The sequence below is a fragment of the Hypanus sabinus genome, chromosome 2 (assembly GCF_030144855.1).
Source record: "Hypanus sabinus isolate sHypSab1 chromosome 2, sHypSab1.hap1, whole genome shotgun sequence".
Lineage (NCBI taxonomy): Eukaryota > Metazoa > Chordata > Chondrichthyes > Myliobatiformes > Dasyatidae > Hypanus > Hypanus sabinus.
The window spans coordinates 71962703-71982082 of record NC_082707.1 but is presented as its reverse complement, the minus strand read 5'-3'; the positions used below and the strand labels follow the sequence as shown (position 1 = coordinate 71982082).

Below are 19380 nucleotides of genomic sequence, written 5' to 3'. Positions count from 1 at the left end.
GTGTGTGTGTGTGTGTGTGTGTGCACTCATGCCTCAGACCATGAATATTAACGTATTAATGACATGCCACAGAACACCAAGAGCCTATTACAATTGGGGCAAGACCTTGCTTTCAAGCTTGAGCACGAGTTGATGTGCAAAATTAATAACAAAAAGAATCACATCCAGGCCTTTTCCACTATCAGTATGAAGTTTTGGTCTTGGGACTTAAGGATCCTTATGGAAAGCTACAACAGTCTCGCAGCCTGGTGCCTAATTCTAATATTGCACCTTATTCAGAGCGGCACTGTCAATGACCAGCTCCAAATAAGAACAGTGCCTTCCGGGAGGACAAAGCAGAAGAGGAATAGTCTTCTTGAGTGGTTTTCACCATCAAAACAGGGTTATTTTAGCATCAAAGTGTTTCTCCATGTGGGACAAATGATCAGCTTGTGCCCTCCATCTCACTTTACTACAGAAGCAGCACACTATATCTCTCAGTCCAAATGCCCCCATCCTGAAATCTACAGATGAGGCCAAGGAGTATTTCTAGTCTGACACTGAAGAAAGCCTGGCTCATTTATCATTTAAACTAAATAGACAGCTCTTCTCAGCTCTCCCCCAGTGTGTTCAATTATGGCCACTGCCCAAACAGACATATTGCAGCATCAAATAAACAGACAGACTTGTTCAGGCCTGAAACATAGACATTACTAAACTGGTGTTAATGAATCATGCTAGCCTGATTTAATTACATGATGCTAATCTATGTGTTTGAAATTTAGGTTAATGTGGTATCTATTTTTGGAATAAAATGTACACTATTCTGGGTACACAACATTCATGCCAAGATTAATACTTCTGAAAAAAAATGATTAGGATTATTGTCATTCAGCATTAAACAGACCTTTCAATATGCAGACTCCCTCTTGACTATTAAGCAACCATTTATGCTAATCCTATTTTATTCTCCCCATGCTCCCATCTACTTCTTGCAGTCTTGTATTTTGCCATCAAGAACAGCTTACTATATCCAATTAAACTATCATCAGCACGTTTTGCCGATGGCAGAGGAAACTGGAGCACCCAGAGGAAACCGGAGCACCCAGAGGAAACCGGAGCACCCAGAGGAAACCCATGCGGTCACAGGAAGAACATGCAAATGGCACAAACACAACACTGGAGGACAGGATTGATCCTGGACTTCTGATGCAGTCAGGCAGTGGCTCTACTGCACTGCCTGAGGGATTATTCTAGGATTTAGAAATCTAAGCCATGAAAATTTAGGACATAGTCGCTGCTAAAGTAGACAAAAGCAGCCTACATGCCTGCGTCAGCACTGCACTTGAGACAAGGGTTCAAAATGATCAAGCAAGACTATAGATTAGAAGAAGCCTTTCTCTGCCCATGACAAGTGGCTCAATGGAGCAGACAATCTAATGCTGTTGAAGCAATTTTTTTCAAAATAAAGAACTGGATAAATAGTCTTTTAGAAATTATAATACAGGTTGGAGGAATAAAGGAAATACATAGTAAAGGCCTTCCCACCCAACAAAGCCACATTCCATGCAATTGTCTCCTGCTCCCTGTTCATCTCACCCTTAGAAGAAAATTGCTTCTCCCCAATATGCTTAGCTTGTATTCTCTTAAATACACATTTGGTGTTTTCCTCATCTGTGTGATGGAGCAGTCTATTTCACAATCTAGCTACTTCCAGTGTAAGGATTCTTAACAGTGACAATCACCCCAGGAGGATTGCATCCCTCCTTGCTTAGTATCTTGGTTTTTGATATGGTTATCACCTGCCTGCCGTATCTCATTAAATGTAAGAAGATATTCAAAATGCACTTTAGGTGCAATCCACTGTCTGTCAACACATTTTCAATTTTTGAAGCACATACGTTTAAAATTTGTGGTATGGATCCTGTCCTCTGCATTAGCATTTATCATCCTCCTAAATCCAATGCAGTACACACATACCTGCTTTCTCTCAAAATCATTATGCTCCATTATATTGAACTATGACAGGACTGTCATTGCTAGTGATTTCAATATTCAGATTAAACATAAACCCTATGGAAGCTGAATTCATGAGCTTTCTAGCCAGCCTAGATCTTACCCAAGCTGTCACTAAGCCCATCCACTGAATTGGAAATACACTGGATTTAGTAATGACAAATGGGTTAAATATTATTAATGTCTCTCTGTCTGATACCACTATCTCTGATCATTTATACGTACTTTCCGATGCCCTTCTGCCTTTTGGTGCCCAAGGCTACAAAATAAATTTCAGTTAAAGTACTGTTTCTTGTTGCTGCAATGCAAAATAAAATTCTCTGAACTGGCTGGTTTATCTAGCCCATTTGACCTGAACTGCTCAGTAAGTGGGCAGCACGGAGTAATGGAAGTACAAGAACGTTTTACAGTTCTAGCAACCAGGTTCAATTCCCATCACTGCCTGTAATGAGTCTGGACATTCTCCCAGTAACTGCATGGGTTTCCTCCAGGCGCTCTGGTTTCCTCCCACAGTCCAAAGATGTACCGGTTGGCAGGTTAATTTGGTCATGCAAAATCGTCCCGTGATTTGGCTACAGTTAAGTTGGGGGTTACTGGGTGTCATGGCTCAAAGGGCCCATTCCACACTGTTTGTCAATAAAAAAATAAATGAAATGGTTGATTCTTTCAACAATAACTTGACAAGTATATTAAACACAGTGGCCCCACTTAGACTTAAAAAGAAATCACTGAGTAAAAAAGTCACCATTGTTAAATCATTTTGTCCAGACTCAAGAAATCATGCAGAGAATCTGACAGAAAATGGAGGAAAACTGGGTGAGTGGTGCACCATAATATTTTCAAAGAAAAACTAGCCTCCTTTAATGTCGAAATATGCTCTGCGGAAGAGCCCATTTTTTTTTTCAAGATTATTACAGAGAATAGCAGTAAATCAAGAATATTGTTCTCAACTTGAAGCCAACCGTTGAACCCTGCCCAAATGTATAATGTCCTCAGCCAAGCATCTGCTACAAGATAAGAGGAATTTACGATAATGTTTTCAACAAAGTTACTTCCATTAGGAAGAGTATTGCTGCTGGTTCTGGTAACCCCTGTAGCCAACAGTGTAAAATGACAGCAACCACGTCAAAACTTACAAGTACAGTGGATTCTGGTTAACTGGGTCACATTGGGCCCAGTAGGTTTTGGCCTAATTAAGCAGCTGCCTCGATTAGCTGAAGATAAAGTTAAAAAGGTATAAAAAAGACATACTACCACCTAACTTAGTAACAAATTATGTGTTTAAATGAAATATACAACAAATTAGAACTATTTCTTCATAACAGCTCTTGAAGGAGGAATTCATTTACTGTACACTATTGTTTCTTTTTTTGAATATAAATGAACAAAATCAGTGCAGACACCTAGTGCAGATATTGGTCTTCCTTCATACAAAGCTATCAATGACTGCATCCTCCAAATCTTTATTTTCATTGTAATATTCAAGATGACTGTTTATTCCTTCAAATTGTTTGTAGTTCCTAATTTGAAGTGGTGAAGTTGTTTCATTTTCACTTCTGGCTGTTTCTGGTAACTCCACGCCTGAATGCTTGAAACCGCAGTGAGCAAAACAATTCTGAATGGTCTTACTGTTTATTTCTCGGCAACTGTCCGTGACAAAAATCACTGAGTTTGAACACAAGCACACACAACTGATGCTATACAAATGTTGTTTGTTCTAAGCATGGTGTATTGCCTAATGGACATACTGACTCTACTTAGAAGCACTTTGGCAACAGTCTCCTGTCCTGAATAAGCAGCATTTTATCCTAAATAAATTTCTTGATTAATTTTCATTCCTTAAGGTTTTCCAAAATAAGCAGCTGCCTGATAAACTGTTGGCCCAATTAGCTGGAATCCACTGCATTTCCAATTCAGAACTCCAAGAATGTAACAAAGAGTAAACTGTCTACTTGCTATCTCAAACCTGTTTCTACCCCAATTTTTAAGGACTCATTTAATAGTGTTTTCAATTATGTTTGGAAATAATTAACACGTCCCTTAAAACTGAAGGTTTTCCAGATGTTTTCAAAATTGTGTCAAACCCCTACTTAAAAAGCCAACTCTTTATAGTGAGGCACTAGCTAACTACAGGCCTACTTTCTCCAGAAAGCCATTTTCAACCAGCTCAACAACCTTTCGAATGAGAACAATATTCTAGAAAAGTTTCAATCAGCACAGAGACGGCCGTTAACAAATTGTCAGTGAACTTAAGCACAGCACCAATGCCAGCAGAGTCTCTTTCTAATTCTTCGAGATTTAAAAGCTGCCTTTGACACAACTGACCACAGTATTCTCCTAGATCACCTGGAGAACTGGGTTGGCCTCTCTGGTAGCTTCTTTTATTGGTTTTGTTTATATATTTCAGAGGGAATTTTTTTTATCTATCTTGGAGACGAATTTTCTAACAGATATGATGTAACTTTTGGTACTGCTCAGGGAAGCTGTCATGGTCCCCTACTCTTCTCCTTGTAAATGCCTCCCTTAGGAAACATCATTAGAGAGTGTAAACTTGATTTCCACAGTTATGCAGTTGATACACAATTGTATATCTCAGTTGAGCTTGATGATGATAACACCCTATCTTCTCTGAACTGGTATGGGTGCAAAAAACAAATAGATGAGAAATAATTTCCTAAACTGAAATGAAAGTAAAACTGAAATACTTTTTGTTAGTTGCAATGGCAAAAGAGTTAAACTTCATGATAAACTTGGGAAATAGCTTCTCCTTGAAAAACCGTAAGTAGCAAGCCTGGATGTTACCTTTGACTCAGATTTGAATTTTAAAGTAACCAGAGTAACACTTCTATACAGAAGAAATACTGTAAAGAGACATCCATTTCAGTCATGTAATGATGCTGAAAAATGAACTCGTGCCTTTATATTCAATAGACTAGATAACTTCAATTCACTTTTTACTGCCTTTCAAAGCAATTTATTGATAAACTTCAACTCAATCAGAATGCCGCTGCTGGACTTTTAATTAAAGCCAGGATAAGAGGACATATCAATCCTGTCCTAGCTACTTATCAATGGCTTCTTTTATCTTTTAGAATTGATTTTAAAGTTTTCTTATTTGCTTTTAAAGCTCTTAACTACCGGAGTACATCAGAGAATCATGTTTGTTTTATAATCCTGCTTGAGCTCTTAGGTTTTCTTCTACTAGTCTCTTAAATTTTAACAATCTCCCCTCAAAACATAATTGAGAGGTCACCTTTTTTGAATTATGGTCCTAAAACTGTAAAACTCAATACCTAAACTATAAGGGATGCAAATTTAGCTGACACTTTTAAACACCAGTTCAAAACCTATTTATTTACCCATGCTTTTAACTAAAATATTTTTGTCTTTTATTTTCATGTTTGCACTTTATCCCATTGTAATGCACTTTGAACTGCACCCTCTGTATGAAAAATGCTCTATAAATAATTTAAAATTATTATTCAGAATGTCTGAATTCCCAAGTAAAGGTAGTAGATCACAATTCCCCAATGAATTTATATCATTCCCACTAGGAGACGCCCTTCCTAACACTCCTCTCAAAATGCACAATTTCAAAATAAATATAAAAACAATTTACCATTTACATTCCTATTCTGTAAATTCATTAATGTCTTTGTGTAATCAGGCAATAGGTCACAGCAGTTCCTGACGTTTTAATTCTTGCTGCAAGGGTTGTGGGGTTGAGAAAACTGAATGAGGGAGAAAGAAAAGATTGTCTGCAGCTAGCCAGGATAGAATTGTAAAGATGGACAATTAATTTTCAGCTTTATTCAATTATTTTTATAAAATAGAAAGGAATTGTGCAGAGATACATACTGTATATAAAAACTACCTCAGCGGAATCAACACAAAGATTTAACTCACAGTTTGAGTCGTCCATGCAAAAGGACATAAATGACATATATTTTAGTCAGTTTCCTAGATCATTTGGGAAGCTGATAGCAAAATCAGATAACCAGATAACTGTACTGAGCTCTGTGAGCAAAATGACTACTGGAAGAAAGCAGACATCAATGGCACCATTACATAACAGCATCTGAAAAGTCGTTTAAGGATCTATTAATAATGATGCACACTCACCAGCAGCTGTGCACACGTTCCACATCGGAAGCTGAGATGGCTTTGTGGAGCTGTAGAAAACTCCAACATCTTGTGGAGCAAGTAGTTCTGTGAATTTCATGCTTTTGAAGACTTCTTTGTTACAATTCAGAATAGAGGCGGCTTGGTCAGAGATGTACACAATCTGGCCCGTGATTAAGGAAACAGTTACAGCAAAGATATCCTGAAAAACAAGCCCAATGCAGCAAATGAAAAAAAATCAAAACTATGTTCAATACTCAAATACATACACAGCTAGGTAAATTTATTATATAGAATCTAGGCTGACTTATAAACAAACTAAAGTAGTGTATATGCTGTGCTGTTGGACCCAATATACTTTTACAATTAGTGGAACAGTTTTCCTCAGCACTACAACACTAATGTCATTTCAGCACCTTGTCCACATGCATCTCCCAAGGGTATTTCCACTGGCTACTGATACAAAGTCTGAATCAAAAGGTTCTTGACCGTTCTTGGTTTATCAGCACTAAAATCTGGGCAAATACTTAAGGAACCAATGCATTTTCTGAGGTTTTGGTTTTAGGTGAGAGATTGAACAGACATTTGCTCTCTCAGGTGGATGTAGAAGTTCACAAAACATTATTTGAATAGAGTTGTCCAGTGTTCTGATCAGTGTTTCTGAAATATCCTCATCATGCTACTGTTTGTAGCAGTTTGTTTTGCTGTGTTTCCAACATTCATAATAGCATTTACAGTTCAAAGCTTCTTCCAGATCTCATGAAAGGGATGTGAAGACAATAAAAATAAGCCTTTAATTTTAAATCATAGTTTGTTACTTTACTTCATGTTTGTTTGCATCCTTCAAGATAATTCTGAACAAACTCAAAATTGCTTAGGTTTCTTCATAGATAGCCACTGATGAATTTTGCATTTGAATCATGATTTGTATGAAACACTTCCTGTACAAAGCTACCACAGAGATTAGATACTGTAAATTTATTTTTACAACTTACAGCATTCTTTGAGGTGTATTCAGAAATTATATTCTCTACTTCATCGACTGTGAAGGAGTTCAGGCTCAAGCTATTTGATTCAGTATCAGTGTTCATTAGGAACCTGTAGTATTCTTCATTTGCTGCAAATGGAATTGACAAAGTGACATTCACTATTTATCTAAACATTACCAATACTGTGCAATTCTTGGAAACAAACTGTCCAGCTAAAGCTCAAGATGCTGAAAAAACAAGTACAGTCTCTTGCCTTCTGATTGAACATTCACTGACCTCTAATTCTAAAGCAAATAAAAGGTTAGATATTGAAAAAAAGCCCAACCAAATTATAACAGTTAAACTAAATCTGGAAAAATTGGTAAATTTGTCTCATGAAATAAAAAGCATTAAGAGAGTGGGGACCACTGCAAACTGAACTGCAAAGCAAGTAGGAAGCACATACATGGTAACAAAAATTTTAAAAAACGCACATTTAAAATTGAAATAACAAGAAATATTGGAATTCCTCAGATGAGGCAGCATCTGAAGGAGAAACATAGCAAATGTTTCAGGTCAAAGATCCTTCAGAACAGGGGAAAAGAGAAAACAGGTTTCTTTCTAAGTATAGAGAGGGCGAGAGCTGATTAGGACAGAGGGATTATCTCTGCTAAGCTGAAGGAGGGGTTGTCCTCATTTCATAGTTGTTTCTTTGCTCAGTTCTTTCTTTCACTGCTCCCTTCTTAGTGCATTGACAAGGTGCTCATTTATTTCAAGTGTTCTTATGACTTTGTTAATCTTCCTGGATAGGACACACACAAAAATGCCTTTCTCATACCCATATCTGTAAATGCTATTCTCTTTTATTTATTTATTTATTTATTAATTTTTTTAGAAAATTACAAAGAATAAATGTAATGATAAAATAGTAAGAAAGAGAAAAAATAATATTAACCCTCCCCCTTCCCCTTAACCCTTGTCTAAAGAAAGAAAAAAAAAGAAAGAAAGAAGAGAAAGATTGCCTGGATATCGGAGGATCCCCACATGCTCCATGGAGTTCAAAATAATATTTTGATATTTATTTTTACTTTCCCCAATTACTTTATAATTTTATCTTCAAAGGACCTATGTGCTATTCTCTTTTGAAGCATTAGAAGCCTACCTTGCACCTGCTTTACGCAATCCAATGCATATTTCAGTGTAGAAAGTGTCCTGGATTTCCCTTTAGTCATCTTTTCAGATGGTAAGTGCCTTTTTAAGACTGCGAGTGCTTTTATCAACTCTTTCTGTGTCTTTGCTTTGGCAGATTGGTCACTACTGCAATCCAAAAATATAAACACGGCTTTAATTTCATTTTCAAATCATCTTCAAAGCTTCTGATAATCATAAACTAGAATCAAGTGCATTTTATAAATGAAAATCAGCAATCTGAAGCCAAGAACTTGGCCTTTCACCAGTATTTTTTTTTCTTCGAGGAGGCCATTTCATCACCTTACTTGGATCACTAAACTTAATTTAAACAGCAGAATTAAAAGTTTTCAGAACTTTTTTTATTATTTGGAGCACTCTTGTACACAGAAAAATAATAGACAACTTCATAAATGCTTGGAATTCATTTAGATTAAAAGTGGCACGGAGACCTGCAATATTCCACTTTGATCTCCTGTATCAATAGCTCAAATGGAGGTGGTAAAACCATAATCGAGGAGTGAATTCATATGGAGACTGAGTGAGGAAAAAGTAACTGGAAACTGAACTGCCAGTACCAGCTTAGCACTGTTTTTGGTACATTTGTGAGTAACTTGCATGGACTTGAATGGCAAGAGAAGAAACTAACCCACTTTACTGTAGTGATGTAACACTTTGAAGAGAACAAAAGTTGCCTCAAAATATTAAAGTTTTCTGATATGGAGAGTAGTACGGACAGGGGCTGGGATATGCAACACCCACCTGCATCCACTTGTTGAAGGATTATCTTGTTCTGAACTAGCACTAATGAGGCTGAATCCATTTGAACTGCAGTGAAGTGAGAGGCTCTGAGAATTGGAGCTGCATAAAAAGAGAAAACAGATTTAATTTTGGTTTGTAGTCAATAATCATCTCTGACATACATGCCTGGAGGAAAACAACAAAACATCATTTTGCATGATTTATATTGAACATTACTGATACAAAGATCATGCACACAAGATTTAATTCCCATACAGAGGGGGTATACAGGCTGCCTGAAGAAAATTTATACAAGACGAACCCCGCTGGAATGAAGGTGATTTGGAGTATGGAGCCAGAGAAAGCCCAGGGATAGAAGCCAGCAATATTCTTGCAGTGCCTGAAGCAGCATTCCTGCTCCTCTGTGCTCCAAAGAAATAATTCCAGCATTTACAATGTTTCAGTCTTCTTCTGATGCAGTGCTGGAGTTCAATGAGCAACGCAGCAGTCAGCATTAATATTTCACTCTGGTCCTGGCTCCAGTAGAGAATTACGACTTTCAAGGTATGCCTATGAAATTGCCTGCAGGTAATACGTGGTAGAGTACAAGCAGGACACTGGGTACACCACAATCAACTGCCCTCTGGGATGGTAACTGGTCTGTTTGTACCATGAATTAACAGGATGGAAATTGCCTTTAATGCTCCATAATTTGCCGTTAATGTTCTTTTATTCATACTGAAGTAAGAATGGGAGTAAAGCCAAGCATACATTGGCATTAACACTAGTAAGTGCCTCCATTTAAACTGGGAGTTTGACACACATTTTCTACCCTTCAAATAAAACGACAGGCAACACATTGACCTGGTACAATCTCATTACAGCTATCTTAACAAACATTTCCAAACGGGTACCCAAACACAAAATAACTGTAAAAGCAAGAGGCTTTTCCTCAATGGATTTTGTTTATTCAGGAAAATTATGAGCAAATCATGGACAGCAATGAAGCAATCAAGTTCTGAGAGAAATAAACAAAAATCCAACTGAAAAAAATGTGAAAACAACCACAAAATCTTTTCGCTCGACAGAGTCCAACAGTCAGGTCGATAATTTGATAAAGCTTATCCCTGAATGTAAAGACCACCCTCATTCTTTTGGAGTTGAAGGAAATGCATATTTTGTAAGAGGTTTCTTCTGCACATTTGCAGTGAGAGAATCAGAACCACTCTGGGAATTCATGGCTTTACTTTTAGGGAGCGAAGATTTTCAGCATGTGTTTATTTCCCTCCCTCAATTTTTTTGCACATTGTTTTCTCGTATATCATGCCATTTCTACCTTCATTCCCTCCAATCATTCAGAAGATCCTTCTAGATGCTATACCCATAAATCCCAGGGCAGTAATCCAAACTATGGGAGAGTAATGACAGAATTTGTTCCTAGTTAGGAAAGTTTTTATTAATTATTTGGAAAACAACCCAAAGAAGTATCACATTCAGCACCAAAACTATAGATTTAGCAGGGAAATACGTATATTAATACTGATCGGTAATTACATTGGTCAGTAGTATTCTAAATGATTTTGTCAATCTGCCAAATTATATAAACACCAAGAAGAGAATTTGGAATAAATAAACCAGATTTTATATAACTCTGACAGCAACACCAGTTCCTATAAAACAGTGCATGACAACAGCTATACAACATTGTTGCAATGAGTACACACCCTTGTGATTAGCCTCAAGCACAGAAAGTACATGTGAGCACTACTATTATATAACCTCGATTACATGTCCATTCGACTGCCTTCTGACTGTTCCAGTCAATGTTACAAGATAAAGAAACACACAGTACATACTCATTTCCATTTAACAAGCAAGCTAAAAATCAGTAAAATTTTGCAAACCAGAAGAAAATATTGTATTTTCTGGTGAAAAAAGTAAGAAGATGATTGCTGCATTTATGCAAGACCTGTAAAATCGATTGCACCCCAAAAGCCTCTGCTTAAATACAGGGAGAGCCAGTGAATCACCACATCACAATGAAGAAGTTACGTACTACTTAGTCATTTAACAACTGGTTCTTGTTTCAGAACAAAGCACTGTATAAGTCTTAAGAAAAAGGCTGCATTTTGTTTTGGGATATTTGTATGTAATTAGGAAAAAAAAATGAACGACAGCCACTTAGACCAGGAAGGTCTCAGTTCCAGTCAAGATCTAAACCCAATTCCAAACAAAGCAATTTGGGAAGCTCATCGACAGGCCAAGGTTAGGGAAAGAGAAGTCAGGCAGGTCTGTGCTTCTCATCTACCTTTACTAACTAATGAGACATTGTAAGAGACTTGACTGTGATTCTTGTCCTACAAGAAGTTACTTTGTCAACAGTATCAACTGCAGATGTTTGGGTGTAGTGCTCTTTCTGGATAAGAGAAAGTTAAATGCAACTAATTCAATAAATCCAATGATAAATTAAAAAAAACAAGAAGCAAAATCTCCTGAAACATGCTAATCTAAAAATAAAAGTAAAGAATTCTTAATAATTTACAAAAGCTGCCATTATTGGAGCAACCACCTTTTAAGATTGAAACAAATGTGTCAAGCAAATGGGAAACTGCCAAACCTTAATAATGTACATCCATATTACTAAATACACAAGTAGAAATTACTTGGAACCAACCTGTCAGTAGTTTTATTTTTTTCAAATGAGAGAGGCATGAAAGGAAGCCTCTTATTTCGCGTAAATACTTCAGCAAATCTTCGTTTTCTTTTCTTTGTATTAGTACTTTAGAAATTACACAGCAAGTATCAGAAGAATGTCATAATTTATAACGTTATACATAACAAAACAATGTTTAATTGTAATTTTTAGCCACAGCATAATCATAAACATACCAATTGAAACAAGGCTAAACAATCATTTATATTTTATTTCTCCAAGCTATGAATTTTGATATTTCAAATGACAATTCAGTTCAATTTATCTCTAAATGCAAAAAGCACAACAGCGTTAAAATTTCACTGCTAATCCAGCAGCAGTGGAAAATACCATTGAAAATTGAGTTCCAAAGAAATAATTACATTTTTTTATTATTTAGAGATTCAATGCGGAACAAACCCTTCTGTCCCACCAAGCCACGCTGCCCAGCACCTTATTAACTTTAACCTCAGCCTAATCACAGGACAATTTACAATGACCAATGAACCTACTAACCAGTATTTCTTGACTGTGGGAGCAAACTCACGTGCACATGGAAAAGATCGTACAAACTTGCTTACAGAGGACGTTGGAATTGAACCCTGAACTCTTGAGCTATCTGTCCAAAACATTTGAAAAAAATTGCTTGAAGTGATGGAAAATAAAGTCCCTGGTAATCAATACGTCAGCACCAAAATCAAGAACTAAAGGTCCATAAACAGCAGAAGGGCAACATAAATCCACTGATGGGTTAGGGTTTGCTTTTTGGAAAGCACATCATAAAGCATTTCTCTTCTTCTTCCTTGGCCTCCCTGTGTCACAGACTGATACACTGGTGGGCCACATGCCTCCTATTCCAATAAACACTATGAAACTTGCCACTAAGAAGTACATAAGGTCACTTGAGGTGGCTGAATCTCAACAACTTTCACTGAACATGGGAAAATGCATGGTGTCCATTCAATACAAATCAAAAGCTCATCAACAGTCTGCATGTTCCACCGGGCGAAAGCTACACCAAACTATTCTTGCAGAGTTCACTACACATTTTATTAGAAGTTATAAAAGTAATTACAATACTACACTATCAGATGTTCAATCAGCATATCAAATATGATAATATTCACTACAGAATGTACAGTCAAAGCGAAACAGCATCCACTATTACATTTGAGAGTGATTACATTAATTTCACATCAACTGGTTTTGACAAATACACTGCGTTCATGATGAAGGATGTATATAATCACAAAGACACACAATATGACAACCGAACATGTGAATATGCAAAGAATATGGATCCAAAAGCAAAATAAAAATCTAGAGAAATTTCCAAGAAAGACATGAATCAGTGTTCAATCATAAATCACTCAGTTCTGATTCCAATACCAGTTTGTACTGATACTTAGTATATTCTGCCAAAATGAGTTACCCAATTGTTAAACAGCAAGAATTGCATTATGGTCTATGCATGATAATGTAGTCAATGGAAGACAAATGTTTGTCAACAGTTTTAAGTCAAAAATAAAACCTCTTGTGCAGTTGATGCTCGAGAATGAAAGAACAAAAGTAAGACTACAGGGTTCTAGCTGATACTTTTTTAAAACTTTACCACAACTTTTTATTGCAGTACTCATGCGAGACTCATGGGAAAAATCATAAAGCTGACTTTAAATTGATAAAACAAGTAGTACAATAAACCTAAACTGATAATAACAACATAACTGCTATTACAGTCATTTGTTCAGAGATCAAAAGTTCAAACAAAATCTTGTGAATGTTTAGTTAAAGCGACTTGTCAAGCCCCATTTTTTGAAATATATTCTGCATATTTCCAAAGTTAAGTTCCCAGTTTCATTATACAAGTCCAATATAAACCGGTTTTATTAAAAAAGTTATGCAAATGAACTGTCATGTAGACAAAATGTACAACACAACCAAATTCCCCACTCTTGGTGGCCGAGCACTTAAAAATTGGAACAGCAGAAATACTTTCTATCATTTTAAGTACAATAATGCACATCATCCTACCTTTTGCTGCTCGGTAATGAATCCAAGAGCAAAGCAGAATCCTTTTCATTATGGCTTGCACTACTGCTCGAACTCTCTGAAAACTCAATCCCATTTGAATCAGTCCCACTTGAGCCGTTGCTTTTCATCTCCACATCATCATGCATCTGCTGCACTTCCTGCGTTTGATCCTGAATATTGTCACCACTTGAATGCAGCACTAATTCTGCCTCTGAGTAGGTAGCCATTCTCTAAATGCAGTCTAAGAGGAAGAAGAATTCATAACCAAGGCATTCACCAGAAATATCACATTCAATGTTTTTGATAACAGTACAACTATTCTTAGTTGTGAACAATATATCTACTCTCGCCAAAAGTTATATTCATGTTTCTTCAACTGTATAAGTAAAATAACCAAAGATTACTTTAGGGACAGATGGTAACTGAAGAAATGCTGATGGCAAAATTTGGCTCCACAGTTCCAGGTCTTATGGAGCCAAAATAGCTTCAACAGAGCAACCAAAGCAAGTGGCCCATTTGTAGCATGAAACATGCTGGTTGCTACATGGGGATATGTGGCACTATTGTACAAGATACAGCATTTGGCAGAACTTGTATTATTTTACAGAATAATTAAATATTTTTAGGCTTGTGACAATTAACTTACAGAATGCTGGCTGGGTAATGCATAGGTTATTGGTTTCTCCTTTCAGGACTTGTGGCAAATTTGAAATCTACAGGGAATATGTCACAGAAGGGAGGCATGTTTTGACATCAAGCTTCAGCAAGCTCAAATGTCCACAGACATAGTTTGATAACTAAATAGTTCCTTTGCTTAAGGAAAATATGCAGCTTACCAAACGGCAAATGTTTGCTTAATGTTCTAGACTGGTTTGCATTGGCATATCTATAACTCTGATAACTTCATCTTAAAATGACTATTATTGTCAGATCAATTTTGCCAAACCACTCAACTTTACTTTAGAATTACGTACCCATACCTCCCTGGTAACCAAAGACTGAATAGCTAACACTGCTATAGACCGAAATCAAGCAATATATAATGGTGTCAGGCTTCAGTGCTGTCACACTAGGTATTATTAGCAGTTGAAAAGATAAAAGGGATGTTTACGACATTTTGGAAGTCCAAACTTGTGAGAGTCAATGATTTAATAAAATGTCACAGCCAGTATCATCTCTTTAGAGACAGCAGCTATCCTGCTGTGTATTTTACCTTTTAAAACTATATAAACCTGGGATCTTTTGTTAGAATACTGCTAACCTGTAACATTGCAATTTGAGTCTAACATCTACTTCAACGAAATAATTTTCTTTCTCACTATCACATGACAGTAGCAGGTGCCGTGTTTAAACCCTGTATGATACACCTCACATAAAAAGTCAGATAATGAGCAGCATTTATTTCTAACCATGGCAACGTTAGATTCTGCTAGATGTGCTAATATGATGATATACTGCATTACTGACTTGGCACAATTTCTTACAGTAATTCAATTACATCACATTCCAAAGAAAATCTGGAATAAAGACCTAGCAACCCTATTCTATTTTGACAATAATTTTACGTGATGTTTAATCCCAATACCAATTTTCAATATGGACAGGATATAACTACCATTACACTATCAGAATGAGATTTATAACAGCTGTAGTTAAATTGACAAGAAGTACATAAAATAGTGCATACAATTATATGGCTATTTTTCTGGATTAGGTGATAATCCAAAGAGATTATCCGCTTCTGTTAAATTTAATTTCAATTCCAATTCAAGGCTCTCTAGAAAATCGTATCTAAACATAAATTCAATTTACAGAATATTTCTTCATAATAAATTAACATAATGCACAATTTATTTCAACATAAACTGAATCTAACAGTGGCTACAAGGAGAAATAAAGAGGGCAACAATACAGGAAATTTTTGTTTGAAAGTTAATATGAAGCTTAGTCCTTCTTTGTTATGACTGCAGCAGCAACCATAGATTTCCCATGATACAGAAGGGGGAAATTTTTAAAAAAATTACAAAAGGCCAGTCCACTGACTTTATACCAGCTCTGCTTGTAAATCCTATCAGTGTCTTTTATTTGGCCTTTTCACTTAGCACCACAAATTACTTTCACTCAAATGTCTATCTCAAATATCAAATTCTGTGTCTATTACTCTTACAGGCAGCCCATTCCACATCATAATTATAACTGGTTAAAAAAGTTTATTAAAACATTCCCATCAATATAAATATACACCTCTGGTCTATGGACAATCCACTAATGCATTCGGTTTCTCTCATCTTCTCAGAATCTATCATATAATCTACTAAATCTCTTCTCAGCTTTCTATGTGCAGAGGAGAACACCAAATTTTCAGTCTAACTTAGTGGTCTAAAATCCCTTATTCCTACAGCCATTTCAACTCTCTCATATAGGAAGAAGGACCTGACACTGTCTCTGAAAAAACTGCCAGGATGAAGGATTTAAGAAAGTCTTAGCAAAGCTACCACAGGAAAAGCCTGATAGAAGGTGGCTATCACTGAAACCCTACTGGCCCGTGCAGTGAATGCCCCTCTGCCCATTCCACTGCTCAGTGAGACTGAGGCTAATGGATTCTCCTGATACTCTTGTTCTGCATTCGGGGTCTGTTGTAGGCTTCAGATCGCAATGCTACTCTTTCTCCAGTAGACTGATGGACTGCTGAGCACACGGGTGCACTACAATGAAATCTCCACCACTGCTGGGGTTACACTAAAGAAATCCTCAGTTTGATGCAAGTAATGGAAATTCAGTTTTAAATGATCAACAGTATGCTCCACAAGGAATCTGCAAGTGACTTGACAGTGGTACCAATGCTCAGGAGCTAAGGAAAGGCTGCCAACTATTGTCAGTGCCAGGGAAGTAGAGGCTTGCCTTTGTTGTCCAGGACTTATCCCTCCAAAAAGCACTAGCCACAGAAAATGTCTGGAGGAACTCAGCAAGTCAGGCAGCATCTATGAAAGGAAAGCAATGGTCAATATTTTGGGTCAAGACCATTTGTCTGGACTCAATCTGAAGCACTCCATATGTCCTGCCTGACCAGCTTTGTTCCTCCAGCGCTTTTTGTGTTGTTCCAGTTTCTAGCTCCCGCTGTCTCTTGTCTCCAAGGGAAATGTCTAGGAGTCCAGTTTCCCCAAGGATAATTGTGTGTAGTATGCTTCCCAGAAACACAGCATTCTGCATTGTCAAATCTCTCTGATGATCCACAAACATTTGCACATTTATGTAGTGGTAACTCCTTTTGTTGAGGAAAAATTCCAAGTTAGAATCGAGAACTTTTATGGGCACACCAATTGCTGGCAAATCTCTGTGCCTGAGATGTCGTCTGCTCATCATTGAAATCAAAACTGAAGCAATTCCTTAGGTGGTACAGCATTTGTGTGACCTCTCTAATGCTGCATTAAATAGCAAATAGGGAGGAAAGAAAGATCTGGTGTGGCACCTGGAAGGATCCTGTAATGAAGAATATGAGAGTTAAAGTCACCTTGATCTTCATAGAGAGGGCAGCCCATGCATGACTGCATGACGGCAGTTCTTCCTGCAGTATTTCTCATAGCCCAGGTGACAAACACCTCGGAGCCTAAAAGTACACTGTGCATCCAAATAACATGATGAGGCAGTGCCTCTGCAAGAGCTACCATCACAAATATGGATGTATTTGTCTCAAACAAAGGTGTCTGACCCACCCTGCATAGCCAGTAAATCTCCAACATTGCAACTGGTAACAGACTATTGACAATGGTGTCACCACTAAGTCACCCATTTCATCAATAGGTCTCATCAACTAAATGCTCTGATTTAGCACAATCCATGGACTTTGCAAAGCCCTTGGACAGCCCACAGTTCTGAAGCTATTGAATCAACTTTACATAGCAAGAAAAGCAACACAATAACGCAGGAGCTTCTAATTATAGTGGGACTTTTGAACAATGGTTACAGGCTGTACCTTCAAAACTCCAACAGGGTTAGAAATGGACAATGCACAAATTGTGGCCTCATACGTGACAGCAAAGAAAAGTCGCCTACATGACCAGCCTCTGATGATTTTCACGATTTCTCCCAAAAGATCTCTAAAGGAGGCTAACTTAACTTTTATACCAATGATACAATTTCTAACCAACGATAAAGACGGCAACTGCTGTTATGTAACTGACATCGCATACATACTTTGATCCATTTTTTATTTACCAATAAACCACCGAAACTTAAAATTTCGGTGCTACTGGTAAAAACTCTCGCGCAGCTAAATGAATATAGCGGAGCGTAATGCGTGTCCTGATGAAGGGTTCTCGGCTCCAAACGGCGACGTTTTCCATAGATGCTGTCTGGCCTGCCGAGTTCCTCCAGCATTGAGGCGGGTTAAGGTTTGGTCAGATTTTAGGCGGAGAAGGGGCGCAGTGAGATTAGCTCAACAGGCGAACACATGAATAATGGGCCGAATGGTACTCTCCCCTGCTATTGGATTCTTCGAAATCGCCAAACCCCGGCTTGCCCGTTCAGAAGATTTGTTCTAAATATTGCACTTGCCGGTTTTTATTTACACAATATTTACACAGTACTGGCCCTGGCTGTTAACGCTTCAACGACACGACAAATCACCGGCTATCATCTGGCTGCTTCACAATAAAGTTAATGAGTAGGTTAAAGAAAACGACACTATCCTAATCACGATTTTACATTTAAACTGCTGTAAGCACGAGCTCATTCTTCCCTCCCCCACCCCCCAACAGGGTAAAGACATTGAATAGACTAAAATCAGTCTTGCCTTCCGATGTCGGCTGAATTGTCAATATGCAGTTAAATGAAAACTTCGGAAATGAAACCGATCGAAACGAGTTAGCGCAGCTCTCCCTTCGTAACTGACCACAACACAAGGCAACTCCCAGCCGGGTCGCTCTAACTTACCTTAACGACACCACTACAGGACCAGTTAACCGTATCTCTGTAAACATATTTTTCACGACACACATCAACACGTTTCCCAGGCACTAGGTGGATTACGTAACTGATCGACAGAACACCAGATTCCCATCTACTTACTAAAACTGCAACTGATAGCCCGAATCATTCTAAATACATTCGATCGTTAGGTTAAAAACATGAGACCTATGCGATATATTAACCAGGTGCACAGTCAGTAACCTACCTACAGGTACAGAAACAATAGTAATCTAATTCCTCCCCTTTGAGGGGTCGTTAAAGGAAGTCATGGAAAAGCGAAATAAACAGGAATATTCAGGCAGTACGATATATGCCGAGCACTGTCAGTTTTTCGTTGTAAATTAAAGCGATCGCTAAAGCTCTATTGAGATCGGCTCTGCTGCACGCATCCGAGAACGTGACAAGCCGGACCCAGCCTCTTCCTGATTGGCTCACAGCTTCCAAGTCGAGCCGCCACACGATTATTACATCGGGGAATGGACACGCCGGCGCGTTGCCATTGGTGGCAGCACCTGTCCATCAGTCAATCAATGCACACAACCCTCACGTGGAATCCAATGTGTTCCAGTCCAGCTGCGCAGTGCTCTAACCCCCATCGCTCAGGGCTGGCTTACGGCTGTCGTGTGGCTGATACTGTGGTGAAAGATAATATGCAGACAAAACAGTGGCCTTGAC

At 37.8% G+C, this 19380-nt stretch overlaps 1 protein-coding gene across 2 annotated transcripts in view; it reads right to left on the bottom strand.

The window, feature by feature from the left end:
* The window catches only part of per2 (period circadian clock 2), a 62803-nt gene extending 43695 nt beyond the window's left edge, over positions 1-19108 (bottom strand). The window contains exons 1-6 of one of the 2 annotated variants that reach the window (XM_059948035.1): positions 18911-19108; positions 13738-13978; positions 9036-9134; positions 8248-8402; positions 7113-7234; positions 6118-6319 (exon numbers count right to left, since the gene is read on the bottom strand). In XM_059948035.1, the coding sequence (XP_059804018.1) occupies positions 6118-6319; positions 7113-7234; positions 8248-8402; positions 9036-9134; positions 13738-13964 (805 nt within the window). In that variant the 5' untranslated portion in view covers positions 13965-13978; positions 18911-19108. Of the gene's footprint in view, positions 1-6117; positions 6320-7112; positions 7235-8247; positions 8403-9035; positions 9135-13737; positions 13979-18529; positions 18641-18910 lie in introns of those variants that run through there. The other variant, XM_059948042.1, reaches the window with a different exon arrangement.
* Positions 19109-19380: the final 272 nt, after the last annotated feature.